General features: G+C 44.1%; 1 protein-coding gene across 4 annotated transcripts in view; it reads left to right on the top strand.

Moving 5' to 3' along the window:
* The first annotated feature begins 817 nt into the window (after positions 1-817).
* The window catches only part of mpped2a (metallophosphoesterase domain containing 2a), a 57,812-nt gene continuing 38,217 nt past the window's right edge, over positions 818-20,412 (top strand). Inside the window, exons 1-3 of one of the 4 annotated variants that reach the window (XM_041042533.1) lie at positions 818-1,243; positions 2,698-2,808; positions 3,928-4,200. In XM_041042533.1, coding sequence (XP_040898467.1) covers positions 4,088-4,200 — 113 coding nt within the window. In that variant the 5' untranslated portion in view covers positions 818-1,243; positions 2,698-2,808; positions 3,928-4,087. Of the gene's footprint in view, positions 1,244-2,697; positions 2,809-3,922; positions 4,201-20,412 lie in introns of those variants that run through there. The other 3 variants (XM_041042508.1, XM_041042517.1, XM_041042526.1) reach the window with 3 other exon arrangements.

Genomic DNA, 20,412 nt, shown 5'->3' with positions numbered 1-20,412 from the left:
TAAGTTTTCACCTTTGTGGGTGACTAGTTTTTTTCTTTTTCTCTATTGGAACGATTTGAGCACCGGTAAACTACACAAAACATAGGCATTTTTCCACACGGTAGATTCTCAGTAGGTCAGTCAGCTAACGGCTGAAACACTTCCTGCCCTCCGTCTGAATTTGGCGCCCTCGCGCCGCTGCGTCATGACGTCACGTGAAACCCAACTATTCTTTATAGATAAGTAATAAGGCATTAACGAGACCGCAGGTTGCCCGGAGTCGAAAAGTCCACTAAGCCGTTGTTCATTGTCTTCCAGCACCTTAGTGAGGCTGTTTACAGTAAACAAATCTGCAGTTGTAAATGTTACACGCTTTTCCAAAAGGCCAAATGGTCCATTATAGAAGTTTTCCTAATTAACTAAAGAATTTGATTTGATTTCAGTTTTCTTTTTTCTGAAACTTGTCTTGCGTCCCAGGGTGTACACAGTTTTATAAACATAACAAAAGACAACATTTAACCAGACAACAAAACAAACACTACAAAGTCAAACACTGAGAATATAAACTGAGAGATAAACGTGCACACAATTTAATCGCTGTATGTTGATGCTAGAAAAAAAAAACAGTATGAGGTGCATCTCAAACGGAGAAAAGGAATGTGTAATTTCCGACAGCAAGTGAATAGTGCACGGCGGTAGAGCGGGACTCCTCCTCCTCCTCCTCCTCCCCCTCCCCCCCCTTCCTCTTCCTCTTCCCCCTCCCGTCCCTTCTCGCGCCTCACCGCGCGCGCGTGCCCGCCGGTGAAGGCGCGCGCACGGGAGGTGGCGGGGGGTTGTGCTCGCTCCTGCTCTCTCTGCTCTCTGACCCCAGTGGCAGCTCCGACTCACTGCACTCCGGCTCCCCCTCCGTCAGACCGAGGCTGCGCTCTCTCTCTCTGTTGTCTGTCAGTGTCTCTCACCCTCCTCTCCGGCTCTCTCTCCTCGCTCTCTTGTCTGGTTTCTGTCCACAGGAGCCAGCCGAGGTCCCGCCGGGTCGAAGGTTCTTGCCCTACCCGCCCCAGACTGCCGCAAGACTTCCGGACGGCCGCGTACGAACCTGCCTCGCTGCCCTTGCTGCTGCCGCATGGACCCGCGTCCCTCCGCCGCCGCCGCTGCTGCTGCTGCTGCCGCCGCCGCCGCCGCGTAGAGGGCGACCCCGACCCGACACTCTTTCTCCGGCCAGATTAAAAAAAAAAACGCACAAAAGCCCCCCCACACCAAAAAGGTAGAGCAACCTTTCTGCTTTGCTTTGAGAACCGAAGACAGAGGGAGGGAGGGGAGAGAGAGGGGAGACGGAGAGGAAAAAATAAATTCCTGACACAAAGCCGTCGGTTAAGAGGTGGCTTGTCATTTACGAGGAAGAGCAAGAGGTTAGCGCGGCGGTGCTGTGACACTGACCACCTTTGGGTCTTTTTTTTTTAAATTTTATTATCATTACTATTAATATTATTATTCCAGGAGCACAGTTCAGGATTGCACGGACCTTTCTTTTTGTGTACATTTCTGCAGGCGGCAGTGTTAACAGCGAGCGGCGCATAGCACACATCGTGTATATGCATGGTATCAGAGAGGGTCAATTTATTCGCCTTCACCCTCTCCGCTTACCGGGAGTGATTTCTGCTCGTGAAGTTATCTATACGTGTGTGTGTACGGGCGCTCTGTATGTTCGCCGACAGGGCTGACAAATGTGTGTGTGCACCCCCGGTACAGAAGAGCAGCTCGGTGCGAAGCTACAGCGTGCATAAAAAAAAAAAATTAAAAAAAATCCACTGCCAGGGCAGGTTTAGCAGGCTAAGCTAGAGAGCTAGTTGCTGCTACTGTAGCCATAAGGTAGAGACAGACAGGCGAGCGAGGCGAGTTTCAGCAGCCCGACACACACACACACACACACACACACGCTGACTGCACACAGCGAGGAAACTGTGAAGCATGCTGCACACAAATGCGTCCTCAGCTTTTCGGCCTACATGTGCAAAAAGAAAAGCGCATTTTCCGAGCAGGAGCAGCAGCAGTAGCAGCGGTAGTAGTAGTAGCAGTAGTACTTCAGGTTTTAGATTTTGCCTTGGGAGAAATGATTACTGAGGTGAAGTGTGTGCAAGGCATCTGACAGGGCAGATTTTAATTGAAGTGATTTTTTTTTTTTTTTTTTTTTTTTTAGGCCCAGGAAGATCTGCATACTTGTTTCTTGTGCAGCCAGCAGCAAGGATTCATTGGATTCGGGATAATTGCATTTTAACTTTGCAGTGCAAAGACCGGAGTGTGTAGTGCAGCTGCTTAAACTCTTTTTTTTTTTCCCTTGTGTGCGCAGGAATTGAGTTTTCCCACTTTTTTTTTTCCCAGGCTCGTATAAATCTTTGTGACTTTAATTCATAGCACAGGTTCTTGGAAGTAGCATCCATTTGACCCAGAAAACATGAGTGTTGTTGTTTTTTTTTTTTTTGTTTGAAAATAGGACAGTTTTTAGTTTAAATTGAGGGCTGTGTGTTTTTAAGATATTCAACAACTGGAGGTCACACATTATTATTATTATTTTTTTTATAACTCACCACTGCATCACAGGATTTAACCATCAAATGAACTCTGGAGCTGCTGATTTCCCTCCAGAAGAGATGGCAGACTTGTTAAATTGAGGGTATTTTTTTCCTCTCTCTCTTCCTCTTGTGCTCGTGGCTGCATCAGGAGGTCTGGTATATAAAGCCTGTCAAGCCCACAGTGGCCACTTTACTATCAGTCAGGGAGGTCAGACAGGAGGGAGGCTCAGGGAGCAAGGGGGACACACAGCCAAGCCCGGTGAGTGAGCCCTGAAGATGCTAAAACCACGCTGCGTTGTTTTTTTTTTTTTGCTGCTTTTCCTTCCAGAATTTGCGGAATGAAATGTGTCTCTACCTAATTTAGTATTTATTGTACGGCTATGCAAAGGCACTGGAGCAGTTCAGCTGGCAGATTAATTTGTGACTGGTTCGTGTCAGAATTGGAGCACCAGGCCCGGAACAACCAAAGCAGATCTTTGTTTTATTTTTGTGTGTTTCTGTGGGGTAATTATCAGCAGGGAATCAGGACCTGTTTCGTGCATGCGTTGTGAAGAATTTCTTGCTTCATTGAAAGCTGTGCAACAATTGGATCACCAGCAGAGATTGTACCTGCAGCTTTTCTTTCTTGGTATATGTGATTTCAGAAGGCTGATGCCTTAGAGGCCGTGCCTGCAGTCATTTTTACACTTGAATATATTAGTTTGCATAAAAACCAACCAGGTTATGAACAGCAATTAAAAATGTGACTTCCAGACTGTATATTAACAGTCCAGTGTTTCATTTTTGAAAGAATAGTTATGTGCAAACTTTTAACAAGCTATTTTTGTTCTTTTAACGGATTGCCATGTTATTTGAAAAGGTAGAGTAAATCTGATAATTAAGTTGCCTCACTGCTTTTGTTTTTTCCTAATTAGGATTTTATGAAGAATGGTTTCATGGGGTGTTTCAGGAATTAATTTCCTCCAAAGTCAGATTTTGACACAGCAACAAAACAGCTGTGTTTCTGTTTGTGCTTTCTGAAGCCAAACGAGAGAACTGTAGGTACATTTGTAGAGTGCAGACAGTGAATGAATGTTGTGATTGTGAACAATCACCCCCTTCCCTTGATATGTGCTCTGTCTGGCTCTTTGCACTGCTTCAACCCAGAGTCGTTTTAGCTTTTCAATCCACCTCACGTTAGTTTTTCCTTGTGCATTTAATTTTTTGTGCAGTTTAAATGTGTTTAAATTTATTCTGGGAGGTTTTTCCATTTCTTGTTAAGTGAAGGGCCGCCCTACTGGTGCATTAACAAGTGGGTGCATGCCTTGTGGTCCTGTTTTAAAGCAGCTGATGTGTGTGTGTGTGTGTGTGTGTGTGTGCTCCTGTCGTGTCAGTGCAGACTGCAGCGTGTCGTGGTCGAGTCGGTCGGCCGGGGCGCTGCTGCCGCTGCTGCTGGGAGACTTCCTGGGCTTCTTTAGCGGCTCTGAAGGATGACTGCTGCACGGCTCGCTGCTGAATCCCGGTGAACGAACGGCGTCTCATGTCCAAACGGCGGAAGGATGGCTCATGGCAAAGTGACCATCACGGTGGACGAGTACAGCTCCAACCCCACGCAGGCCTTCACACACTACAACATCAACCAGAGCCGCTTCCAACCTCCACACGTCCACATGTAAGTGCACGCAGTCTCTCTCTCACACACACACACATACTCACACACACGCCCTGGATCACCTGCCATGAGGTAGTGAACTAAAATCAGAACTACTTGCAAAAACAAATTCCAATGTTCTTTTCATTCGATGTCATCCTGCCGATTTTCAGTCTTAAAACGCTCGTACACAGACAAAAGCAAGAGATGTAACTTAAAAACTCATCCAGGTCTTTTTCCTTTTCATTAATTTTTTTTTTTATGTTCTCTCTTTGTGTTCAGGTGGTTTCAGGCTGGTTTTGTATGAAATGTATCAGTAGAATAAATAATCCAGACAGTGGGGAAGCAAAAGCAGATATTTAAACAGTTTGAGGTGCTGCAGGAAGCCAATCAGGAGCCTCTTTGATGCAGAGTCTTTGTTTATACTGTGATTTAATTGGCTCAAGCTCATCAGGGCTTGACGCTTACTTTTTTTTTTTCCCCTAACGAGCACATGTGCCCCCAAGTTGAAGAATTTAAAGAACTTTAGAGGTGCAGTGAAGATTGATCAAATAATGTGTTTTTCCTTAGTAAAGGAATACGAGGATAAAACGATTTAATTAATTCAAATACAAAATTATTTCTGCTTTAACTTTATTTATTTAATAATAATGTAATCATTTGTACTTTACTTTGCTCCTAAATACAATTTCCAGTTCACACACATCTATTTCTAGTCGCAAATGCAAGTGAAACTGTCGAGCCCTGCTCAGAGAGTGTGCGGTTGACAGCAAGGACAAACTTTGAGAACAGGCAGGGACCAAAAAAAACTTTGTGGCAGGTGAAACATGTTGCTTCAAACACCAAACTTCAACACAATCACACGCTGGAAACTAAACGCTGTCCATGGTTAGCTCAGATTTGAGCAAAAGCTTTTCTGACTCGGGTGTTTTTCCTCCCCGCCGTGCGTCGGCTTGTTGCCGTTGTCGCGCTATGAGACTCTTTATCGTTTGTGCCATGTTGTCATTGCGGTGCATGAACACTTTATACACATTAGGGCGCTCTCTTTATTTATTTATCAGACCAGTTGCTTAGCGTTTCTCTTGTCTGATGTGCTCACGCTCTTCCTCTCATTAGTGGGTCAGAGCGTTGTGACCCGTCAGCCCTCGACATGCACACACTCGTCAGAGCGTTGTGCGTTTCATCTGTGGACAGATATTCTCTTGCTCGCTTTGTGTCTTCTCCCGGTTACAACAGTTTTGGGCTTTTATAAGAGGTTTGTGACTGATTGTTGGTTGTGGTTACATTCACACTCACCGCTGGAGATGTTTTGTACTCACTTTAGGGGGTTGTGTAAAAAGTTAACCTGCAGCGTAGACAGGAAGTGATAGAAGAAGAGCACCAGAGCGCTGCCTGCCTGCTGATTGTCATTGTCATTGTAGTGGAATTGTTTGTCACTTCATTTGTTTTGCTCTTTGATTGAACTTTATTCTTTGTTGGGTAATTTTGGTTTGACTTGGCTGATTTAGACGTGTGATTATTTATTTTTTTAAATGAGAAAAGCACACACTCCTACTGCCTTTTCATTTTCTCTTTGGCGTTTTTAAGTTGCAGGTGCAACAAATGAAAATATTTGGCCAAAAATAATGAAATATGAAGCAGGTTGGAGCCGACTGTATGCATTATAACAACTTGGGGTTGTAGTTGCACAAAGGAGCGCGCTGGAACGGGCAGTGATGTGAGAAAATATAGCCCATACAAAAAAAAAACCCAACACTAATTGCATAAGTGCTATTGTAGTCTTTGTCATAGATAGATTTCACAGCGCGTTAACTCTGCATCCCCAAGTCCTGACAAATAATTAAACTGTTAAGGTAAAACCGCAGTAAAACTCAAAGCCTATTTCCATTGTCGCCCTTGTTAAAAAGGCAAAATGGAAATATCACAGACTGTCAAGTCAGGCAGGTCCTCTTAAAATAGACTCAGACAGTCTTGTGATTGAGTGTTAAACAACCATTTCTTTGCCACGTGTTTTAAACTCCTCTGTCAGATGCTTCAGAGATCCTGAAACACTGTTCCAGAGACTGGCAGCAGTTAATGAAAACACACTTTTCGCATCTCTTGTTGCATAATTACGGCATTTTCTGATCAGACGCTTCGAGGTTAAAGACTCACGGAATCACAAGTGGAGTTATTAACTGGCATTTTAAGGACATGAGACAGAAGTAAAGTCTTCACTCAGTCAGTCAGGTTGCTCAGCTCAGTCTGTTGTGTTGCGCCCTGCACCGAGGTGAACCAAGATGGCAGCCGGCGGGCTCGACACTCAGAGCTGGAGTCTGCAGATGCATAAACATCATAAAGCAGACGTTTTTAGAGAAACACTAGATAAATCAGGGGTGGAGGAAGAGTTGGGCAGCAGTGCGAGGTCTCTGCAGAGCTGCGAAGCTCCACCAGCTCCACCAGCTCCACTGCTTCTCTCTGGGGACCAACAACATCTGGCAAACAAGTTGTTGTGTGTTTTTTTTTTTTTTGTGTACCTCAGACACTCGTATTCCCACAGTTCTATCTGGATAATCACATTCATGTAAATCAGGATAATTTTGGCAGAGATGGTCAAATTTTGGACGTGTGTAAACAGCTGAATGGGAGACGCTTACCTTCCTCCCAGTGTTGGCAGCGTTCACGTTACTGTGCCACTGCGTTGTTTTGGGATTCCTCAGCTGTGAGCAGAGCTGCCAGCACGGCAGGCAGCGGTGCCTCGAACACGGAAAAGGAGACAAGGTCACCTAGCAGTTTGTGTTACGTCAGTCCACTTTAATGGTTGACAAAGACGGCAATAAATCAGGCCAAAAGGCTTCGATATAAATCAAGGTAAACACGCGCCAGGCGGCACAGGGTTCATCTGAATAGATCTGAGTTGGATGTTCGAAGAGGCTCCCTCGTTTTTTACTTTTTGACAGTGCAAATAAAAGATGGTGCAAACTGTTTTCCAGCTTTGATACGTGACAGAATGATCTGTCCGAGTTTCCATTTTTGCTGAAATCTTACTGCTTATATATGGATTTGTGAGTATTTAATGCTGCTGTGACATTGGTTTTGTTTTCAGTTCCCTGGGAAGTCTTGGTATGGCTCATCTTGGCCTTTTTATTCTACAGTGTTTCACCCGTTGACCATAAGTGAAGTTCAGTCGCAGAAGCAGCAGATTATCTTTACATAGAACCTCTTTGGAAAACGGAGAAACAGGCAAAGTGTGAAACGAATGGATTTACCTGATGATTAAGAACTTGAAAATGAAAGTTTCTACAAGTGGATCATCATCCGTCATCTGGAGACAGTTTAGTTTTAGTCCAGATGACGACAAACACGAACAGATTGTGGATGATGTTTGCCTTCAGGTTGTAGCTGTGGGAAAAAAAAAACAAGTAGCTGTTCATTAGGTTTATTTAGTAAAGAGGACATATTAAGAGACAGACAGCAGGGGTGAAAACAAGATCTTGTAGCTTCTGTTGCTCTGAGAAACACGGCAGTGAAAAATGAAACACTGACATGTGTTTAATGTGTGTTTTAAGGCGCTGAAATTCAGTTAAATTTTACTCCAACTTGGAGCGAATGACCAGAATGTTTATTTAGATAACCGCTATTAATGCTTCTCGCCCATATTGTGCAGCCCTGCTGTTCTTCCCGTTTTCACCGTGGTGGTTTTCGGAGGTGAAGCCCCTGTAGGAAGGGGATGTGTTGAAGCCGCGGGGCCTCTCAGCAGATATGTGTTTGGATAAATACATTAGGCTGTTTCCTGGCTTCCACAGAGCCTGCAGTGTTTTACTCTGTCATTCTTAAACTCAGACTGGGAACCCTTGGATCACACACACACACACACACACACACACACTCTCCCCATCCCCCCACTATGTTTAAGTGCTTATAGAATACAAGCTCTGTTCTGGGAAAGTAAAGGCTTGTTTAGATTTGAGAGATAATGATCCAACTTGCTCTGGGTTCCTCTCTCACTGCATCCACAGTATTTGGACATAAATAAAGTTGTTGGTTCTCTGAAAGCTAAGAGAGAGAGAGAGAGAGAGAGAGAGAGAAGCGAGGGGGTTGCCCGCCTTTTGAAACACAATCCCTGCTCTAATGTTTTCTCCCCCCCCTCAGACAGAATATTTAGATTTCAGTGATGGAGTACAGCAGCGCCTTTTGTGTGGTGTGGAAGGTATCGCTCTCTGAAGCACATATGAAAACATGCGTGTAGAGCACGTACACACACACACACACACAGTGGCAGTTACAAGCTAATGCTCAGGAACGTGACCCTGAAGTCAAAGTGGGCTTTCTTCAGAGCATGGGACGTCTCTCTCTGTCTGTAAGTGAGGGACAGACTCAGTCCAGCCCTGTTTATGTCTGGTTTATTTTTCTGCGCCGTCTCTGTTTTGTTTTGGTTTTGGTTTTTTTTTTTTCTTTTTCTTTCTTTCTTTCTTTCTTCAGCCCCCTCGTCGTCGTCTCGTGAAATGAAATGCTCAGCAACTTGGAACATATGCTTCGAGTTGGGACACTAATGGCTTCGAATCCAATTTGAGCAGGATCTGGGCCAGACTGTGGGAAGGCCCAGATGCAGACAGACAAACTGACAGAGAGTTGAAACTAAAAAGGACTGTAGTCTGGGGATCTGGGAGTGTTTTTGAGACTTTGTTGAGCCCTTAAATAGTTTGAAAACGTCTTGAATGTAAGGACTAAAGAAGTCTTAAAATGCCTCAAATCCTGTTATTGGACTCCAGAAAAAGGTTAGTGATAAATCATACGTACAATACTTTGATATGCACAGTTGAATATAATTGTTCTTAACATTTAATTTCCTGGGGCCTAGTAAAAATCCTACTAAGGCTGCGGCTAATGATTATTTTCATTATCAATTGCTCTGACGATTGTTTTTCCAGTTGATCCTTTAAACATGTCGGAAAACTGTGAAAAGAAATTTCTCACAGCCCCAAGGTGAGGTCTCCAAAGTGTCCGTCTTGTCCTGCCAGCAGTCCAATAAACTGAAAGATATTCGGTTTGCGATGATTGAAGACAGAGGAAAAATAACAAATCCCCACGTTTGAGGAGCTGGAAGGAGAAACTGTTGTGCATTTTTGCTTGATTATATGACGATTAAGCAATCATCATCGAAATGGCCTGCAATTTCATATTAATCAAGTAATTGGACGTAAAGTTGTAGTTTCTTAAGCAGGAGAAAGTGGCTGCATGAAACACTGGAGGGAGACAAGTGATCCAAACCCTGAATAACACGGCGTTAATCAAGTGCACCGCATTGGATTGTGCAGGGATGATGTTGTCTGTGGTTGGTCTTGATCGCAGATGTGCTGGCGTTTCTCACCCGATGACTTAGCTGCATTACGCCATTAACGCCTCTGGAGTGTTAATTTATTTAATTCCCATCGGATGTGCCCGCCATCCAAGCCAACAACAAAACCGTGTCGGTGGAGGACGCTGGCCGAGGTCAGTGATGGCAGACATGTTTGTGTCATTAGAGCTATTCATTTTTTTTTTTTTTTGACAATCAGTAAACCTCATTTAGGTATTTTTTTTCTGTTTATGGAGTGCGTTTCCCTGCATGAGTTCAGAATCACTCAAAGAAGCATGCTGGGATTTTTATGGATGGACCAGTGACAGTGCCTGAGAGAGAACCACATGTTTCCACCCAGTTGTTGCCCAGAGTTTTTCTAAATAGCACCTACAGTGGGACTCCGCTGCGTTAAGAGCCGCCAGAGCATTTTGCGAACTCGCCTGGTGAATATGGACCTCCGTGTCTTTTTCTGTCCTTTTTAGTTTCACAGTCTGTCTGTTTTTGCCGCCTGCTTTGTTTATGCATTTCAGGTTTTTTAAATCGGTCCCAGGTCAAATTCCAAGTTGCAGTTCACACGGGGGGGAAAAAAAAAAACAGATGAAAAGCACTAAATCCGTCTTCGTGAAGAACCTACAGATATCTGGTGCTGATTAAGTGACTGTGGGATCTAAATTAGATTTTTCCAACAAAGCGCAGAAATTTTTCAAAGGTTTCGATACCAGTGTTAATACCAGCACCTTACTTTAGGTGCCAGTACAAAAGTTGTTACAACTTCTTGCTTTGGGGAATATCAAAGTGTTTTTCTGCAGAACTCTCTGTGCCAACAAAGTAAGCCAAATTTCTCAAGTGCATCTGTGTTTAATTTTGTCTTGCCACGAAGCAGCTGCTTAAGAATTTGCCTAAATCAAATAAAACACAATTAGCAAAATTAGGATTTTGATGTGATAATGAATGTGATGAATAAAACTTTCAGAACGCAGCAGTTTTTGATACTTGATCCTGAAAATCTGTCCTGAAGAGGGGCCTGATCTGAGGGGAGTTAAAGAAGGAGGAATTCAGTCACCACATGGACTGAATTTCTTTGTATAAGCCAAATGTGACACTTTAATATAATTAACAATATAATTAAACACTAACTTTGTAAAGCTTAGAACCATTTTCTCTGCCCAGTCCATTATTTTCTATATCAGGGCACCTTGGAGTGTGTTATGGCTCTTACACCATAATCACTTACCACAGGCAAAAAGGTGTACATGCCACCATCTGTGGTGTTTTTGTGCGGTTGCTGTGGTTACCTGATTTAGAACGGTGTGAAAACTGTTGACTGGAACAATGAGAACACGAAGGCAGCCAATCAGGATTGAGTATTTTCCATGGCCATCAGCATCAGTTGTACACGCAGAGGAGAAGCTGCATCCTGGAAAACTTGGTGGCGTTTTGGAGAAAATAGTGTTAAATGTTTTGTTTTTTTTTTCCTTTGTAGAGGTTTATTTATTCTGTATAAAGCATCATTCATTCAAGACACCTGAGCTCAATACATAAATTTTAATGCTGGGAAATGAAAATGAACCCCCCCCCCCCCCCCCCCCCCCCCCCCCCCCCCCCCCAATTACACACACACACACACACACACACCAAAAATCCACATTTAACAAACTCCTTCTCCTCCAGATGCCTTGTTAATTATTCCCGCCTTCTGAATAATTGAGGAGCTCGTAAGTATGAATCATTTAATGACGCCGCCGCCTGCGTCCATACACGTGGATATTCTGACACAAGCTGGTGAGGAAACGGCACCAGAAGAACACAGCCCTGGTTTTTATTAATGAACTCCTTGAGGATTTTTTTTTTTTTTTTTTTTTTTTTTTTTTTTTTTTATGTGCCGTATTTCCTTTTCCTGCTACGGTGCTGTTAAGTGTGGCCAAAGAAACTGTATGGTTATGATTTTATAGGATGTGTTTGAGCACAGAGAGAGAGGGGCAGTCCCAGTCTCACAGCTCACAGTGTTATATGTACATGAATCTTTTTTTTTTTTTGTGGCTTCCATAAATCCGTTTGTGTATCGGGAGGAGGGAAGATTCTTGGCGTCACGTGACGGAGGAATCAGTCGAGGTGCTCAGATGCTAATTAAAAAGGACATTTCCATCTCTCTGTCGGTAACAGTAGCTCCTCTGCTCACGTGACTCCCATTCTCAACACAAAATGGGCCGCTCCTCTTTCCAAGAAGGAACCCTGTGTGTTCTCTTGTATCTTGTTGTGGGAAAACAAGTTAAACCTTGTTTATGCAAACCCTTCAGCGGCGGGGGGTCGCTTTTGAAAATGAAAATGCTCAGATAATTGCCAATTTAATTGTGGAAAACAGTGAGTGTGACTTGCAAACAGATGTTTTAAAACTCCCCGTGTTGTCTAATTTACCGCTGAGCACATCAGAAGTGTAAGTTTTTCACCCTCTCCTCACAGCATTAGTTGTCGCTAATAGATCTGATAGAAACACAAACAAGACAAAACGGAACGTTTCTGTGTGAGTTCTTCGGGCTGAACCCGACGTTTGGGCTGACGACGCTCTGCTGTGTTTCTCATTTTGCTAAATATTGTCATCGCTGCTGTAAATAGCATTTATTTGTCTTGGTTTTAAGGAAAAGTAACTGTTGAAATTCAAGTTTGAGCACAGACATTTGTTTTTACTTTTTTTTATTGGCGTGTTTCTCAGAGCAGCAGCGGCTGCGACGTCTGGTTCTGACTGTCGCTGCGTTTCTGTAATTGTTCAGTTATTTTATTAGTTTGTGGTGCAGCTGCAACCTGAAGGTAAACTTCCAACCAGGGTCTGTTCTAGTTTGTGGTCATCTGATTTAAAACCAAAGTGTCTCCAGATGACAGATGATGAGTCACATTCAGAAACTCAAACTTTTGTCAGATATTTTTTTTTTTGTGTGCCACACGTTGCTCTGATTTTCCACAGATGCTTTGTGTGCAGTGTCTCTGCTGCTTCTCCGTCTTTGTGTTTGTGTGGATCACGTGGAAACACTTGTTGTTGTAGCCTGGTTTCAGAGCTTTTTAATCTCTACCCACATCTTCGATTTTCTTCATTGATTCAAACAGGTTGGAAAAACCAACCAGCCCAGTCGGCAGGACTCAGGTGTCCACGCTCCGGTGCCAGAATCCACACCAAACCAAAAAATTGTGACATGTGGATGAAATAGACAAAGCTGTACAGGTTTTATAGGTAGAAGTACAGAAATAATAACTCTTAAATTAACATGTTTTCTTCATGAACATCACAAACATTAAGTGAACCTGGCAACTGCCGTCATGTGGCCTGGATACGGCAGAGCTAATTTACCTCCCCTCCCTTTTCCCGAACATAAAATGGTTAACATGAGCGCGATATCAGACTGGATAATGAAACTCAGTTCAGTCTTATTAACAGGCTATTTATGTACCACAACATGATTTTTTGAAAATGCCTGAGTAGCCTGGAAATCTGTCTGTTGACAGAGTTTTAATAGTGCTGACTCATGTTTACCTCTCACCTCTCCATCCCTCGTTTTATTTTCCTCCCAAACAGTTTGTGGAGAAGCAGCAGTCAGGCTTCAGCTCTCCTGAGAACAAAGAGCCAGTCCCATTTCACGGCCTTTTGTTTCTGTCGGCCTGCTGCTGCTCACCGGCGGGAGTGGAGGGGCTTTTGTAACAGGAGAACCCTTGATTAAGTTCCCTCTCCACCCCTGACCTGTCGCTGGAGCCCAGCGAGATGGTGGTGGTGGTGGTTGCGGTGGGGGGGTTAAGTGACAGTTGACATTGGACAGGTCTGCTGTTTTTGAGATTGAAGCCCTTTTGATGTCTTTGAGACTCCGGCCTCTGAGTCCCCGGAGCCTGGCATCGCAGGGCACGATCTCCGGGTGACGTCACTTCCCCTCTGACATGAAGTAGACGTGAAGTGGTCCGAGTCTGCAACTTCTCAACGTGACAAGTCCTCTGTTTATGCGGTTTAAAGTATGTTTAGTTTGCCTTCGCTGGTAATCAGTGTTTTGTTTATAATACGTGTGAATCATTTAAAGTAATCTGTCGTCTCATCCGTAGTTCTCATCCACCCCCAAAAAAACTAAACACGAGCATTTTTTATCTGAATCAGCTGAATGGACTTTGATTGATCTTGATGAGAAAGAAATGAGGGAGGATTTTCAGCGGGTTTTCATCATTTTACTTCCAGGTATTTGTGTATTACCCCGATCCTGATTGTCTGAGAGTAGTCTTAGACTTAAGCTGGGTGTACCAGCTTCTTGAAAACAAGAAAATGTTTAATATTAATCTGAAAATGAAGGTTAAGAGTTTGAATGTTATTGTAAAAAAAAGCCTCAGTTGAGAAAAACCATGACTTTGACAAGAGCAGATGTCATGCTTTTTTTTCCCCCCTGTACTTTGTTGTTAGCCCTGTTGTCTGTCCAGGTGAACATTACTCCACCAATTTTGTTTTTTTTCCCAGCAGTCTTGCTGGTTGGCGTTTGGCTCCTGGAGCCACCTCGTGCCCGTCTCCTCAGTCTTCCTCCCATCAGCCCAGCAGCCAGACGGACTGTCAGCAGCACAATTAGCAGGGGCATTAGCAGAAGCAATTTATTTCCCAGCGCAGCGCCGGAGGGTTTTTAAGGCAAAAGGCCGTCATATTTCCTATAAAATCAATTCTCATTTGAATTTTTTTAACAGCGTTCTTGTGTTTCGCGTTTTCCTTCCTCCCTTTTGATTTTCCATCGTTCTGATTCTGCGTCTGCGCTCTGTTTGTGCGTTTGGCCCCTTGTTCCTGTTGGGTTTTCGTGTTTTCTTGTCCTTGTTTCCCACCTTTGCCTCATTCTCTGCTCCCTTGTGCACCCCCTTCCCCACCGTCGCCACCTCCACCACCACCACCACCACCCTGCCCCCCTCTCCGTTATTTCTGTGTTCATTTTGTTCCTCTGAAGTTTATTGAATTAGCGCAGGCAGCTGAAACGCAGAAGATAAGAGAGGCGCTCTCTGCTCCTCTCAGAGAAATGGTATTGCACCGTGGATGAGTGAGCGGCGTGTTTGTGTGTGTGTGTGCGAGTCTAAAGGAGGGGGAGGGGAATTGATGCAGAGGTTATAGACAGAGGAAACGGGAAGCATTGTGTTTTGATGTTTCTCCTGAAAGAGCGATAAAACGAGCGTGAGCTCTGTATTTTGTCTCCAGTTCAGCTGTGATTAGCTTTGAAATTTGCCACTCTTTTAGCGCAGCGGACGCACAAACATCGAATTTTCTCTGACGGTCTTTGTTGTCAGTTTCAACAAGGAGGCAGTGAAGCACAGAGGTCCGTTTACCGTCATTTATCAGCTGCTGTGATTTTAGTTCTGATCATCAAACGCGTGTTTTGTCCAGAAATATTCTGTGTGTCAGCTCGGTTCAACAAGACAGATTTAAGTCACAAAGAAACTAACTTTAAATGTTATAATATTTGGCATTAACTTGTAAATAGGTGAAATGTACAAAATACTTTCTCCATTTCATATTACAGTTCACACAGTTTACTCCCTGGAAAACAAGTTTGTTTGTTTTTCATTATTGATTCATGTCATGCTAAATAGTCATTTGAGATACTGGAACCTGACTTGTTGATCAGTTTGGGCAATTAACTGACAGATTATTTAAAGCAAAACAAAAACACATTTTTAGTGGACATCATCATCCTGTGCCAGAAGTAAACCTTAGATTTCTGGACAGTAGTTCCATCATTTCCTGTCTTTTTTGTGTGTTTCGTGCAGATAAATTCAGTCGAGCGTTGTCTTTCCTTTGGCCTGTGAACCAGTGAGTCTTGATCCTGTTTGTGATGTATGGACAGGTCAGCTTTGGTTGATTAGCAGTCTATCTCCACAGCTCTCCTTTGACCCCGGAGGTTTTAGCTGGCGGTGTCCCCCCCCCCCACCTCCCCCCCCGCTGGTGGCCTCATCAATGAGAAACCATTAGCAGGACGTCTCTGTTAACAATGAAGGAACAGGAAGGAGCGAGGAGGAGGAGCTGGAGGCTAATCCTTCGGCAGCAGGTGGCGGCAGGTATAAAATAGACGGAGACTCGGACCAGACTGTGATTGACACGCATTTCTGTCTGAGACAAGTGGGCAGCTCAGAGGTCGTTGACCCCATTAACCCTGAGACTGGAGGAGGAGTAGGGTGGGGGGGTTGTCAGCTACATGGTAATTCTAATGTTAAAGTGCACAAAGCCATAAAGAAATGGTTTTCCTCCAGTGTGGTGTGGAGGAACTTGACTGGCCTGAACAGAGCCCAGTCCTCAGTCCAGCACCTTTGGGATGAACTGGGATGCCGACCCTGAGCCAGGGCTCTTCACCCAGCGTCAGTGGCCGATCTCACTAATGCTCTTGTGGCTAAATAGGAGCAAATCCCTGCAGTGTAGCCTGGTCAAGCAGCAGGTTAATACCCATGTTCAGGGCTTCACATTCTTTCTTTGGTTGTCCACATACTTTTGGCCGTGTAGTGTATACGCAGAATATTGTACAGTCACCTGTTATATATACATTTTGTATTATTTATAGCACTTGTACAGTGGAATAACAACATTTCTACAGATGAAAACTAGTTTTGTCTTTCCCAAATACGACAGGAGAAACAAGATCAGGCACAATGAGTCTGTCAAATTAACAGCAAATTATTATTATGTTATTTTTTCACTGGGTTGTGTTCACTGTTGTTTGTAAACATAGGTGCTCCAATACAGATAATTAGCTTAGTTTAATTGTTAAGGTTAGTTTTGAATGCTTCAAATCATTGTTGTGTTTTTCTTCCTCTCTGGTGAGAAATGAACTTAGTTGTGTTTGTTTTTTTCCAGCAAAGTTGTCCTTAATTGTTCTTAGTTTGCCTGAAACTTAAAATTTGAAACTTAAAAATGTCTTCTGGGAAAAAAACACAGCCCAAATTTTAAAGTATAAGAGCTCAGTGCGTTGATGTAGATGTTTGGGAAAGAGGTGTTACATCCTAAGAGAGGAAAGACATGGGTCACATCTCGATACCAAGCTCCTCAGGATTTCCAGCCTCACCTGCCTAATGTCTCTAGTTTGTCTTTTAGTCCCTTTTCTTTAATAAAATGGTGGATTTCATAGTTAAGATCACAGAGAGATTACATTTCTGGAGTGATTCCTCAGGTCAGACCTATTTATACGTTAGAAGTTTACATTAAATTGTCTCCTGTAGTAAAAGGTGCCTGGGTTTAAATGTGACTAACACTAAAATGCACAATGAGAGCTCTTTAGCCGGACGTATTTTTGGCCGTGCAGCAAACAGCCGTGGTGTGTTTTGGATGGCATGGAGACCGGGGAGGTTTTCAGGGGAGAAAAAAAAAACAAAACAAAACAAAAAAAAAACGTGCAATCAATCACAGTGATTATGTGGCGTTCTTAAGGAGCTCGATGCGACTGAGACGGCGACCTTCTTATCTGTTGCGAGTTAAGTGCCACGTTTGAAGAAGCAAGCTCAGGCTGAACTTTGACCCCGTTTGCTTGTGTGTTTTTCCAAAAGGCCACGGAGCCAAGTGTGCTCAGTCAAACGAAATGTCCTCCTACAGACATCAAGGAGCACTCCTCCTTCCCTCCCTCTGTCTCTCCCACGCTCATTTGTACTTCTCTCACTGTTGTTCTCCTCTGTGGGACACATGGAACCAATAGCTGTGTACTGGTTCAGTACTGTGCTGCAGGATTTAGTTGTGTTTCCACATTTACCTTGTGTTGTCTTCAGTATTATTTTAGCATTTAGCGTTTATGTGAAATTTGGAGTTTTTTTTTTTAATGATATTGCTGCAGGCTCTGATGTCAATAAACACATCATAAAATTATATTGGTAGCGTTTAATTTTCAGTTCCTATAAAAGTCCTTTTTTGAATTTGCACAGTAACATTTAAACCTGCCACATTATGTGATGTGAAATAACAACTTCAGGTGTTAAGGCGGCTGAGATACTTGACATTTTCTGAGTGAAACAGAACCAGCAACACGAAAAAAAAAAAACCCAACAAATTAGCTTGATTTTAAGAGAGGAAAATCATTTTCGCTCCCAAATGGGGAACATCTCCTGTCATCTGTGAATTTTGCAATTAGCGACACAGGATTGTGCGGCTGGTGTGAGCTCAAGAAATACTGCACTTCATAATCAGAGTGAAAATGAATTACAGAAGTGCAGTAACATAGCTCTGTTTTCTAAAATGGGGACAGATAAATGCGACTGACGATCATGGGTTTGAGCAAAAATCTCAGAGTTCATTTTTGCTGTGAACGTCGCGGCCGTATGTGAGGGGGAGCAGATGCACGGAGGTCTCTGTGCCGAACGATCGCAGACATTTCTTCATCGAGCAGATATTTCTGCAGCCACAGACCTCGGTTTTGTGTCAGCTCCAATGTCATGGCGGATTTGAGAGTGTGCCGCTGCCCTCCTCGATCGCATTAGCATTTCTCCTCTCCCCCGCTCTTTCCCCCGCGCAGTCTTCCCTCTGATGTCACGCCGGAGCTCAGACATGTTAACACGAACCTTCGTGCTAACACAGTTCAGTCTGTCACTGGAGAATATTCTTTTACCTGCTGTCGGAGCGCGGGAAGACTTTTTCATTTTCACTGTCTCCGTTTACAATAGATCAGAGGCCTTCGCTGAACTCCTGAACTCCTGTATACATTACTAATGAATCTCTGGATTGTTATACAGTCATATGTTAACAAGAAAGACAGGGGCCTTTTCTCTTTGTGTGTGTGTGTGTGTGTGAGTGTGTGAGAGACCAATGCAGCACTATCATGAAGGTTTCTTGGCCCGAGCCTGCTCTAATTGATAGGGGCTGCTGGTATTTACTTACATTCTCTTGGTGGATTAAATCTCAAAGGAAAGGGGCGGAGATGGAGGTTGTTTTTCTCCTGGCTTTGTTTTAATATGCATGCATATATATACGTGTGTTTGTGCGCGCTGGTGTGTGTGTTCTGTCATCCCATGTGGCTCTGCGTTCGTCCTTCCTCCATGACGAGAACTGTCGAATCCTGTAAAGCTGCGTGACGTCCAGGCACCACAGAGCACCAAATCTAATCAGCAGCTACACCGCAATGTGTGTGCTGCTCGGCTGGCTTAGGTTAATGTGTGTGTGTGTGTGTGTGTGTGTCTCTGTATAGGAGCACAGAGACTTATTTACTGCACACAGTCAATAGTAAATATTATTATCTCTGTAGCGAGTTTTTCATTTCGTCCAGTGTGTTTAATATGGAGGCCAGGCCTGCTGGGCCGACCGTGGAGCTCGCTGTGCTCCAGCGTCTCAGAGCAAAGCTCGGATCTCCCAGCTGAAGCTTTGACAAGACCAACGACCACCAAATACTGATTACTGACTGACTGCAGGCAGCACACTAGGTTAGAACTTCTCCTGTAATGAGCTGAAGACTGAAGGCTACAGACACACAAAGCTAAAAGCTGCCGAGAGACACAGGCCACACGCTGATGACCGTGAGCACGAGATCACAAATCCTGTTGACTAGCCATGCTGCGTCTGATTGGAGGCTGATTGGTGATGGTGATCAGTGTTTATGAACAAGGACCGAATGTGTGGTTCTGATTGGTCGATTCTCCAATCAGAAAAACAATCAAAATCGCAAAATATTAAACAAACAAAACTGAGTTTTGAGAGTTTCAGGCTTCTTTTCTAATTAGAAGCAGCTTTTGAATGGTCTACGAAAAGCTGGGTGAACATTTGACATCTTCAAACATCTTCATACCCAAAGATGTTCAGTTTACTGTCATAAAAGACTGGAAACCAGAAAATGTTTGCATTTGCGAGGCCGGATTCTGAGCAGCCTCTTCTCGCTCGCAGCCTCAGACTCATCCGGTTTCGCAGCGGCGGAGACAACAGGGCCCCCGGGGGAGTCGCGATGCAGCATGTGTGCAGCTGCTTTACAGGCTGCAGACAGTGGCTACTGATCACAGATGGTGACTACAAATGGTGGTGAGCCTTCAGTGGCAACACGCTCAAGAGCAGCGTGACATATACCAGGGCTCCAGACTGCGGCCGCTGAGTTGCATCATTGTTGGAGACAGTGCTGCTGAATTCTATAACCAGGAGGGACATATAGTAAGAACTGAGTGAGCGGGGACGGGGCTGGAACAAATCTGCACTGGATGTCATCGACCTGTGTCCGGTCCATGAGGCAAAGACCTGCTCTGACCCGCAGGAATGGCTCGCACCGTTTTACGTGGCTGCGATGTTGTAAATAAAAGAACACCATGTACTGTGCACACCGCTCTCGGCGCGGCCCGGCATTCGTTTGCCGACTCGTCCGTAAAATCTAAACATGAAACGCTCGTAAAAACAACAGCAACAACAGCATGAAGCGTAAACTGTGCAGAGACAGATTCACCGTAGAACAATATAACACGTCCAGGTGCTTCTATACAGGGAACAAGGGGTCACTGAGAGGGTTTATGGCATGACCTTCACTGTCACCAGATCTCTACCCAGTTGAAGATCTCCAAAATCATCATCAGAACACTAAGGGTGTTCATCTCTCCAGCGTAGGTCAGGGAGTCGGAGATTCATTGCCAGGGAGCACTGAGGCTGCTCTGGACACACTTTATGGTGGATTTTCCTTTGATTTTCCACCCATTTGTATACTGTGATAGAAGATTTTATCCATGTTTCCTGCCCTCTGACCACAGACCGTGGCCGACTTGTCCACGAACTTGCAGACGACCTGTTCAACTCAAAAAAAAAACAGAACAACAACAGATTCCAGGCTCTTTGGGAAGATTTTCCACATCTGATGTTCTGCTCAACGCGGCACAGAAATGGGGAAAACAGGAAAATTGCTTCCCAAATGAGACCCCACAAATGAAATGTAGCCTCCCTCCCAATAAGATTTTCTTTTGTGTGGAGGTGCCTATTTTCT

This window comes from Toxotes jaculatrix, chromosome 1, assembly GCF_017976425.1.
Source record: "Toxotes jaculatrix isolate fToxJac2 chromosome 1, fToxJac2.pri, whole genome shotgun sequence".
Classification (NCBI taxonomy): domain Eukaryota; kingdom Metazoa; phylum Chordata; class Actinopteri; family Toxotidae; genus Toxotes; species Toxotes jaculatrix.
Note: the sequence above shows the minus strand (reverse complement) of the source record. Positions and strands in the feature narration are given on the sequence as shown.